Source organism: Podarcis filfolensis, assembly GCF_964270895.1.
Source record: "Podarcis filfolensis genome assembly, chromosome: 13".
Classification (NCBI taxonomy): Eukaryota; Metazoa; Chordata; class Lepidosauria; order Squamata; family Lacertidae; genus Podarcis; species Podarcis filfolensis.
The window spans coordinates 29334396-29345359 of NC_139615.1; the positions used below are offsets into that span (position 1 = coordinate 29334396).

At 46.5% G+C, this 10964-nt stretch overlaps 1 protein-coding gene across 2 annotated transcripts; it reads left to right on the forward strand.

Annotated features, from left to right (window-relative positions):
* The first annotated feature begins 1145 nt into the window (after positions 1-1145).
* On the forward strand, positions 1146-5485 carry LOC310747232 (gastrin/cholecystokinin-like peptide). 2 transcript variants are annotated; one of them, XM_083581569.1, is made up of 3 exons: positions 1146-1801; positions 3849-4097; positions 5254-5485. In XM_083581569.1, the coding sequence occupies exons 2-3, from the start codon at positions 3857-3859 to the stop codon at positions 5346-5348; spliced, it is 336 nt and encodes a 111-aa protein (XP_083437695.1). In that variant the 5' UTR covers positions 1146-1801; positions 3849-3856; the 3' UTR covers positions 5349-5485. The 2 variants fall into 2 exon arrangements, with proteins under 2 accessions (XP_083437695.1, XP_083437696.1); XM_083581570.1 differs by lacking the exon at positions 1146-1801 and adding an exon at positions 2848-3017.
* The last annotated feature ends 5479 nt before the right edge of the window (positions 5486-10964 follow it).

Genomic DNA, 10964 nt, shown 5'->3' on the forward strand with positions numbered 1-10964 from the left:
ACTGGCAGGCTACTAACTGTGTGGACCAAGAGCAGGCATAGCCAAAATAGTGTTCTCCAGGTAGTCCTACAACTCCCATCGGACCCAGCCGATGTAGCCAATGGTGAGGGATTATGGGAAATGTAGTCTGCATCTTTGGGGAGCGGGCACTGTGTTTGCTGCCCCTGGCCTAGAGACTCTGCAAATCTGAGACGTGACTTTCTCATAGCTAAGATGAACCCCACCTGGGCATCTCTCTAATTCAGCCAGGCTGGAGCCCTTAGCATTCTCAGCCAATGACACTGCCACTTACTGCCACTGCCCCGATGCCTGCCATTCTCACCCCTAGATGGTGCCAGGCCCTGTTTGCTCTGTGGGTAAATTCTGTTTGGTTTGGGGTTTTTTAAGCGTTGGCAATTCTTATAATACAACATCCTTACATGCAAACTATACTGTTTCAGCTGAATGGATATCCTAGTTTGACCAGTTTTCTTACCTGTTCTGGATGCATGGCAGTAAACAAAGACCAGAGAGGGAGCTATTTTCTTGTGTTTTGTGTCTCGTGTATTTTTCTTTCCCATTCAAAGATGGTTTTGGGACAAGATGGAGAAGGGCAAGCTAAGGAAGCACAAATCAGTTGTGCATCCCATCATCCTTTTGCTGTGTTTGAAAATGGCTTTGCGTTGTGTTATTTTGATCAAAGTACCTGAAGTTGAACCTATCCATTCTTAAGGAAATCAGCCCTGAGTGCTCACTGGAAGGACAGATCCTGAAGCTGAGGCTCCAATACTTTGGTCACCTCATGAGAAGAGAAGACTCCCTAGAAAAGACCCTGCTGTTGGGAAAGATGGAGGGCACAAGGAGAAGGGGACGACAGAGGACGAGATGGTTGGACAGTGTTCTCGAAGCTACGAGAGACAGCTACTCGAAGCGGGAGGCAATGAAAGACAGGAGTGCCTGGCGTGCTCTGGTCCATGGGGTCACGAAGAGTCGGACACGACTAAACGACTAAACAACAACAACCTGAAGTTGTTTCTTATTGGACTGGCAGCCTCCTAGATCTTCAAAACGGCTTTGGTTTGTATGAGGCTGGTGTCCTATGGTAGGAATTCAATGCATTTTCTGGCATTGAAAGATGAGAGTTTGGGGATGGCAGCAATCTGGGGAGCTTTTAAGCTCAACATGCTATTTCAGGAAACCAGAATGGCAGGCAGCGGGTAGCGGGAAGAAGGTAACAAAATACAAATTTATTGCCTTACATGATGGATGTTATGAGGCTATGTTTACAGTCCCACTTTCTTAACAGCTCTTATGGTAGGAAGTTGACACTTTTTAAGATGATCTATCTATGCATCATCAAAGTATTTTTGCTCCACAAAGAAGATGGGAGGAAACAGCAAGAGGATGATCAAAGGATTGCATCTGAAAAACAAACTTCATCTTTACACAGAGAGCATTTGTAGCTGAGGTCCTTCCTTGCCACGTAAGACTTCAAAGATGCTTTTAGTGGAGTGTGGTTTCTTTTCCGTCGCTGTTAGATTGTTCTCCACCTCCTCCGGTGGCATTGTGATGGCTGATGTGCTCTACTTATAAAATAAACTATTTTAATGCGTGTTTTGTTGTCAAGTACCCTTGGTTTCCATTTAAATTCCGTCCCCCTCTCTCCTCAAACACCAAGACTTCGTTGTGATGTTCAGACAGTTGCTAGGTCAGGTTTACCCCTCTGTCAAAACTGGTTCATATGTATCTGTATGTGCTCAGAAAGTTATACAGCTGCAGGACTTTTTCCACATAAGGACATAACATGAGACGGCTGGATCAGGTCAGTGGCCCATCTAGTCCAGCATCCTGTTCTCAAAGTGGCCAGCCAGGTGTCTGTGGAAACGGGATGCAGGTGGTGCTGTGGTCTAAACCACTGACCCTCTTGGGCTTGCCGATCAATCCCCGGTTCAAATCCCTGTGACGGGGTGAGCTCCTGTTGATCTGTCCCAGCTCCTGCCAACCTAGCAGTTCGAAAGCATGCCAGTGCAAGTAGATTAATAGGTACCACTGTGGCAGGAAGGTAAACAGCATTTTTGTGTGCTCTGGTTTCCGCCACAGGGTTCTGTTGCGTCAGTAGCGATTTAGTCATGCTGGCTACATGACCCGGAAAGCTGTCTGGACAAATTCCAGCTCCCTCGGGCTGAAAACAAGATGAGCACTGCAACCCCATAGTTGCCTTTGACTGGACTTAACCATCCAAGGGTACTTCACCTTTTTACCTGTGGAAATCCTGCAAGCTGGAGGGTTTGAAATACTTTCCTTGACGCTTGAATTTGTTTTATTCTGGATTGTTTGATTCACTGTTTTAATGTATTGTGTTGTGGTATTCTGAACATGATTTACGTAATGAGGCAATTGTGGTGTGTGTTGACCTGTGATTCACAGCAACTGGTATTCAAAGGCATATCCTCTTTTAAAGCTACCCAAGGAAAAAAACTGAGATTTGAGGAGGCTTGGGGGATGATCACTCTAAGAAGATAGACAGGGGCTTGACCTATGCTACCACCTCCCACTGTCCCCTTAAAACAGACCCCCAAGAAATCTAGCTCCTGTCGAGTTGCCTTACACCAGCCTTCTCCACCCGGTGCTCTCCAGATGGTACGGAATACAACTCCCATCATCCCTGACCATTGGCCGTGCCAGCAAGGGATGATGGGAGCTGGAGTCCAAGAACATCTGGAGAGCACTGGGTTGGGGAAGGCTGAACGGTCCTCAGAATGCTGGGCTTTTATTGAAATGGCTTATCTGAGTTTTAAGCGGCTGCAGGAAAGCAGCTTTCACTGGTGACCAATAAAAGATAGGGAAGGAATGGGCGGAAAGATATCCCTTGCAGGAATTGATCCTGTGCCACTGATGTAAAAGAGAGTAGGAGGAGCTCTCTCCATCAGGGGGAGGAGCAAGCCAACAAGCCTTTAAGAGGGCACCTCGCTGCTTTGGAGAAGAAGAGAGAATCCTGTTGAGACAGAAGCAGAGCACTGACGGAGGACGCCCGACAGGTAAGGAGAAGGAACCCTTGAGTCATGCCTTCCCCAACCAGGTGCCATCCAGGTGTTTGGGATTATAACACCTATCCATTGAGACTGATGGGAGTTGTAGTCTAAGACATCTGGAAGACGTCCAGTTGGGAAAGGCCACTTGTGAGTAGATAGGGTTTTTTAGATGCTCGATCTAAAAGATTCAGGACAGGCAAAAGGGCATGTTTCTGCAGAGTGCAGACTGAAACAGAGAGATCTGTTCTGATGGCCATCAACGCGGCTTTAAAAAGGGGTTGGAGGAACTACATGGAAATAAGGCAAATAAGAACTGTTTGACGATGGAACCGTCTCCATCAGAAGGTTGTGGACTCTCCTTCCTTGGAGGTGTTTAAGCAGAGGTTGGATGGCTACCTGCCATGGATGCTTTAGTTGAGATTCCTTCATTGCAGGGGCTTGGACTAAATAACTCTTGGGGTCCCTTCCAACAATTCTATGATTCTAATGGCTACTAGAATCATGGCAGAGGTGTGCTGTCTCTGGTATTGAAGGCAGTGCCTCTTAACACCAGTTCCTGGGGCTGCCTAGTAGAGAGAGCGCTGCTGCACTCCTGAATTGCTTGCAGGCATCTGGTTGGCCGGCACTACAACTGGTGGGTCCTCAGTCCACCAACTGGGAACCACTAGTTTAGACTTTAAAGGCTAGCAAATGCATGATGGCATGAATGTGTACATTCGGTTAACCAAAGGTAGGTAAACAGCAATCCAGGCTATGCAATAGAACTTAATCAGCTCCGTAATTTATTTGATGCTGGGCAACGCCCCCCCTAAAGTCCTCCTCTTACTATCTTCCAAGTTCCAGGCATGCACACCAAGGTACTTACCAGCCTGCTGCTGACCACCTTCATAGCCGCAAGCCTCTTGAGATCTGTGTCCACATCCTATCAGGGGGGTGGCAGGCTCAGCAGGCAAGCCAAGGCTGGACCACAACAGGAGAAGATGCAGAGGAGCAGCAGTGGCGGTCCCATCCGCAGGGAGTGGCCAGGACATCTGTCTGAGGACCAGAAGGATTTGGTTGCCCAGTTCCTGCCTTACCTCCGTACAGGTAGGAGAAACTGCACACACATGCTTCTTGCATTCTCAGTAAGACCTTTCCGGATGATGTTAGTGGAAGGCTGGGCTCCTTCAGAGCGAGAGAGGCACTCCCAAAGTGTGAAGAGAACTAACAGGTGTGCATCTCCCTCCGCCAAGCTGGCCATGCAAATGAAATAACAGGCGAAGCATTAAATAAAATATTTGCTCAGCCCTCCGTCTTGCTCCTCCCCACATGCATGGTATTAAATACATGCAAGTATGTTATGAATATTCATGCATTCACTCACCCCTCATTAGTTTTAATGGGGGGGGCTTAAAGTGTTAAATGCAAAACCCACTACAGGATGAAGGAACAGGTTTATCAACGACATCTTAGAGGGTGCTGCCGATCAGTACTGTGCAGAGCGAGCTTCAGCTTCAAATTTGCACTGCCATCCCCCCCTCCCCCAGTCCTCAACCCTGGACAGGGAAGGCAGATTTGAAGTGAGCCGAGTGGGGACCCTCCAATCTGAATGTAAACCTGCCTCCTTATTGATTGAACCAGGAGTGACAGACCTGTGGTCCTCTGCTGTTTGGATTCCCATCAGCCTCAGCCAACATGGCCCAATGATCAGGGGAGATGATGGGAACCATACTTCCAAAAAGATCTGGAGAGTCACAGGCAAACCACTCCCTGGCTTCAATCTTTAAACTGTCTGGGTGGTTTTCAAGTGTTTCCATACTGCTCTGAGAGCACAGTTTAAAACCTCTAACTTTTGGAAACTCGGGATGCCAAAGAAGTACTTTGTGGTCTCCGTTGGTAGTGGAATTGCTTCCAAATTGCGAGAGAGAGAACGGTACATTGTATTAATGAACTGAATGTGACTAACTCGCTTTGTTTTAAAATGACAGCAGAGGGTAGGCAGTCAGAACTGGGGATGCTGGAGGCAGAGACAGGGAGGGGTGTTTTTTTCAGCCATCTCCCCCCCCCCCCCGCCAGGGTCTTGATGTACCGTAAATCCCTTGCCCTGAAGCTGCTATTAGCCCTAGGAGGAAAACTCCAGTAGACCCCATCAGCTCTTGATGATCTGCAGAGAGTGGGCTGGCAGGACTGAGATTGAGGGCAGGTTTTGCCAATCCACCGCCTGCCTTCAGCTAATTTCACCGTGTCTCGTCCCCAACTGCAGAATTTGCTGGCAGAGTGCAGGACCCAGAGGCTCATTACCCCAGCTGGATGGACTTTGGACGGCGAAGCTCCGAGGACTTGGAAGGAGAGGCCTAAGTGACCCGTTTCCCAGGCCAATCCAGGCGGGGAAGGAAGAGGCAGCGATGCAGATTTTAAATAAGTTTTGAGCGTTTTGTAAATGTCCAGACCCATTCCTCTCGCGTGTCTGTGCCAATAAAGCTGTGCCACTGCTATCTCTTCTGCCTGAGCGGCTCATGATTCCGCAAACTGGGGAAGAGGGCGGAACCAGCGGAGCAAATTGGTAATGTCCCAGTCGGAAGTCCTGGAGGGCTAGACTAGACAGTTTTAGGATGGTGCTGTTAAACGCCCAGTTTAAGAGTCATTGGTGGTTACTGAACTTTGTCCTTTTCTTTTTTGAAATCATTTTTATTTGATTTTACAACACAAAATTATAAAAAATTCAAAAATATAACGGTATATAGAGATTCCTCCAAATCTCAGGACTCCCCACCCCCACCCCGGAGTCCCGTTTTAATCATTTAAAACTGCATCTTTTTTCAAACTGTAAGTATTATATCAATCTATATTTTCCATGGTAATTGATACACTACAAGTGAAATCAAAATCCTGCCAATGTTTCCATCTGCTTACAGTGGTCTTTTAAATAGCTTATACATTTTCCCCATTCTTTTGTAAAGTTTTTATCCTCTTGAATCCTGAGTTTTCTAGTCAGCTTTGCCATTTTAGCATGGTCCATCAGCTTGGTTTGCCATACTTCTCTGGTAGGGACCTTGTCTTCATTCCATCTCTGCTAGTAGCATCCGAACAGCTGTTGTTCCATACATAAAAAGTATTTTTCTGGTCCTTTGGGATATTGGTACCTGTAATTCCTAATAAGAAAGCTTCTGGGTTTTTTAAACAAAGGTTATTTTAGACATTTTTTTTTCATTTCATTGTGTATCGTTTCCCAAAAAGCTTTTACCACCTTACAAGTCCACCACATATGATAAAAAGTACCTTCTTTTTCTTTACATTTCCAACAGACATTTGTACTTGTGCTATACATTTTTGCCAGCTTAGTAGGAGTCAAATACCACTGGTATTTTCTTGGGGGGGCACTAATACATCTCCTTGCCAAGGATGCAGGGGAGCCTAGGTACCCCTCTATATATGAGATGAGAAGAGGGAAAACCCAGTCTGACCAGTTGCCCAAGTTCACTCTGTTTGCTTCATGACTTGATCCTCAGTTTCCCACAAAATTCAACTCCACCTACACAAAACCACAACCTTTTTGTCTATGTTTGTTCCGTTGGCATCCCATAAGGGTCTTTGTGCAGCCTTCCACAGATAAGCCCACTCTTTGCTTCTAGGTGGGCACAAGACACATCAACCCTCCACCTGAGAGACTCATAGAACCGTCGAGTTGGAAGGAACCGCAAGGGTCATCAAGTCCAACCTCCTGCAATGCAAGAGTCTTTTGCCCAACGTGGGGCTTGAACCTGCAGCTCTGAGATTAAGAGTCTTACCAACTAAGCTACCCCATCTAGAAACTTAAGGAGGGGGTTGAGTATCAGAAATGATCATTTGCAGGCACAGGAAGTGCACCTTGACAAAGGTAATTGAAAAGGCAACCACCAAAACCTTCCACAAAGGCAAAATGTGGGCAGTGATTTATGAGGTACCAGTGCCAGAAATTAGGAACTGTATCTGGAAAACAGGGACATAATAGTAATAATGATAATAATAATAATAATAATAATAATAATAATAATAATAATAATAATTTATTACTTATACTTATACCCCGCCCGTCTAGCCAGGCCACCCCAGCCACTCTGGGCGGCTCCCAACAGAATATTAAAAACGTGATAAAACATCAAACATTAAAAACTTCCCTAAACAGGGCTGCCTTTAGATGTTTTCTAAAAGTCAGATAGTTGTTTATTTCCTTGACATTTGATGGGAGGACGTTCCACAGGGTGGGCGCCACTACCCAGAAGCCCCTCTGCCTGGCTCCCTGTAACTTTCTTCTTGCAGTGAGGGAACCACCAGAAGGCCCTCGGAGCTGGACCTCAGTGTCTGGGCTGAACGATATGGGTGGAGATGCTCTTTCAGGTATATAATCCTATACCTGTCTACTCAGAACTGAACCTCACTGAATTCAATGGTAAATGTGTACTACAGGTAGTGGGTGCCATGGCTCAGGTGCTGTTTATGGACTGCAGGAGGCATGGCGGTGAGAGGGGCTCAGACTCAGCTCATGCACAGACTCTTGGGCATCTTTGGGGTGGCTTGTGGGTGCTGAACGGGTCCCAGACACACTTCTTCTCCCGCTCCCTGTGGCGAGGTCCATTATTCAACCCAGAGGGCAACTTCCACAGCCCTTCCACTCCACCCAGCTCCTTTCCAACTGCCAAGTCAAGACTTTCTGAGGACTGCAGCCTGAATGAGAAGAGGCCAACACATGAAGGAGAAGCCTGCCTGATCAATGAGAAAGGCTGTCAAGTCATCTTCCACAGTGGCAGTAAGATGGAGAAAGTGTGTGTGTCGGAGAGAGGGCAGATCCACACTATTCATTTAAATAAAATTCATTGCACGGTTGCAGGCGGTGAGAGATGCCAGGAGTTCCTGCTGCTTACCAGTGGCGTAGCGTGGGGGGTGCAGGGGGGGCCGGCCGCACCGGGCGCAACATCTGGGGGTTAGGGTTAGGGGGCGCAAATCCACGGGTTAGGGGGCGCAAATCCACGGGTTAGGGGGCGCAAATTACTTGCCTTGCCCCGGGTGGTGACAACCCATGCTACGCCACTGCTGCTTACCTAGGATTCGTGTTTCCTTCTGGGAATAAGACACGGAGGAGGCTGTGGTGTCATTAGGATATATGGTTTACTTATATGCAACCTGAGCCTACGATGGAGGAGTTCACAGTATAATCATATATAATAATAATAATAATAAATAATAATAATAAATTTATTATTTAAAACCCGCCCATCTGGCTGAGCTTCCCCAGCCACTCTGGGCGGCTCCCAATCGAGTGTTATAAACAATACAGCATTCAATATTAAAAACTTCCCTAAACAGGGCTGCCTTCAGATGTCTTTTAAAAATAAGATAGCTGCTTATTTGCTTGACACCTGATGGGAGGGTGTTCCACAAGGCGGGCGCCACTACCGAGAAGGCCCTCTGTCTGGTTCCCTGTAACCTCACTTCTTGCAATGAGGGAACCGCCAGAAGGCCCTCGGCGCTGGACCTCAGTGTCCGGGCTGGACGATGGGGGTGGAAACGCTCCTTCAGGTATACAGGACCGAGGCCATTTAGGGCTTTAAAGGTCAGCTCCAACACTTTTAATTGTGCTTGGAAACGTACTGGGAGCCAATGCAGGTCTCTCTTCAACCAGACTCTCCTGCTTGCGGCTTTGCTTCCAGGTCACATTACTGCAAACTCAACTCAGGCTTTGTCCTTCTAACTATCTAAGAGGCGAAGGAGGGGCCCCACCCATTTGTGACCTCGATGATGTGTTCAATAGTCCAGTTATCTGACAGTCTCCCCACTCAAATCTTCTCCTTACACATGATTGGTGTAAGTACGCAACAATCTACAGGTTTTGTCGGACTTGATGGGTGTTATTTCACTACAAATTAATTAAAATATTCTGGAAAACAAAACCAAGTCAGTGGGACTTACTTCTAAAGTAAACCTGCGTAGAACTGGGATGCATATGTTACAAGCGCTCAAGAGTGCTGTGACCTGCGTCTGCAACAAAGGCAGTCAGAGAAGTCGGGATGATTTTAAACCCTCTATAATGGGAGCGCTTGACAAAAGCAATTTAATGCAGGATTTCTGCAGGAGGAGGCAGTGTTTGCAAGGAAAGCTGTTTTGTATTCTGCCTGCCAGATCGTAAATTGGAAAGAATAAGAGACTATTGAAATGCGCTCCACCGGGCTGTGGCTTTCAAGCAGGAAGGGGCTAAAAAAACCCTATGCTGCCTACCATACCTTAAAATAAGGGACAGATGGGAGCTCTGTACATCATGCCAGGAACTGCAACCACGCTTTGCCCTCAGACAATACAAACTCTCTGACCTAGTTTTCAAGTTCCTATTAAGAGTACAGCAGAGGACGTCGTCCATCTCTTTCCTGGAGTTTAGGATCAGTGCATTTTTCAAACTGACATTTTTTTTCCATCCAGAAACTATTAAAAAGCGAGATCAAGGCAACGCTACAGCCACATATTTGGATGGCTGCAGCAGAAAGCAAAGAAGATGCAATTCACAGACTTTCTCTGGAGGCAGAAAGCCAGTGTGTATGTGTGTGTGTGTGTGCGTGTCAGAGGGTTGTGGTTGTTGTTGTTATTTTATACCCTGCCCATCTGGCTGGGTTTGTTAGTAAATCCCACAGGGTTTCCCCAGCCACCCTGGGCGGCTCCCAACAGAATATTAAAAACACAATGTGGTGCCAATATTGTTGGGATGCCAACTCTGCCATTAAGCCCCAGCCAGGAGAGCCAGTGGTCAGACATGGTGGTCACCACACTAGATATCCTGACCCAAAGTATTCCAGGTGCTCAAACTTTTGTTAGAATTTGTCCAAACTTCCCCCATCCCCCCGCTAAGCGGTTGTTTGTGGAGCTGTCCATCTTGAATATGGCAGCAGCTTTTTGAGCTCGCAAACAAGTTTTTACAACCCCATCCACTGAGCTGGAACAACAGCCTACAGTTTGTAAAAACTTTAAAAGCAGGAAATATGTCTGAAAAACAGCAAAGGAGATGATTTCTAATGCACAAAAGCTCCTGGCAGGAAGAATCCTATTTCCTTCAGGTCCTAGTGCTGGAACGGCCACTTGCCCCTTACACAGCAGTTTTCTTTTGGACCAATTTTCTAATGAGCCCCAAATGAAGGTGCTCTTTCTCTCCAGGAAGTTCTCTACAGGCTGTTATGCACCACGGTAATACTTTTTTTAGAAATAAAATAAATATGCAAGCGATAGCCACGAACTGGACTGCTTGAGGTCTATCCAGACTGGTGTTTGGGGGCAGATATGTTTTGCAACACATCATGGATCAATCATAGTGCATTAGTTGCAGATGTATATGAATGTATTTAATGTATTTCTAATATATTGTTGGAAGCCATCCAGAGTGGTATAGTGCCCAGATGGGTATAAATTATTATTATTATTATTATTATTATTATTATTATTATTATTATACCACCCACAGATCATTCTGCTTTTATTAGTTGCTTGCTGTGTCTGTGGTGCAGAAGAGCACTAGGTCCAGTTTACTGGTGCAGCCTGGATTTGCGATTGAATCCCACCTGCAAAACAGCCACAGTTTGGAAGTGCCTGGCTTGCCTATGGGGTGCAGTGGGGGCTGGTCAATTGTGCAAAAAGGGGCACTGCCCCACCAACCGCAGGGCACATCCACACCATACATTTAAAGTGCATTCAGTGTGCCCGACTCCCCTAAAGAACCCTGGGAACTGCAGTTTTCCCCGTCACAGAGCTGCTACCATTTTGTTTAAATATATGTCGCCCATCTGACTGGGTTTTCCCCAGCCACTCTGGGCAGCTTCCAGCAAAACATAAAAACACAATAAAACATCAAACATTGAAAACTTCCCTATACAGGGCTTCCTACAGGGCTTCTCAAAGTCATATAGTTCTTTATCTGTTTGTAGGCCTCTTCCTTTAGACTTTGGGTTGACAACATTG

Bases quoted from the DNA above. Each gene is read 5' to 3' on its own strand.
- LOC310747232 (XM_083581569.1), top strand. From the start codon at position 3,857: ATGCACACCAAGGTACTTACCAGCCTGCTGCTGACCACCTTCATAGCC. The intron at 4,098-5,253 runs GTAGGAGAAACT...CCCCAACTGCAG, and splicing joins CCTGCCTTACCTCCGTACAG to AATTTGCTGGCAGAGTGCAG.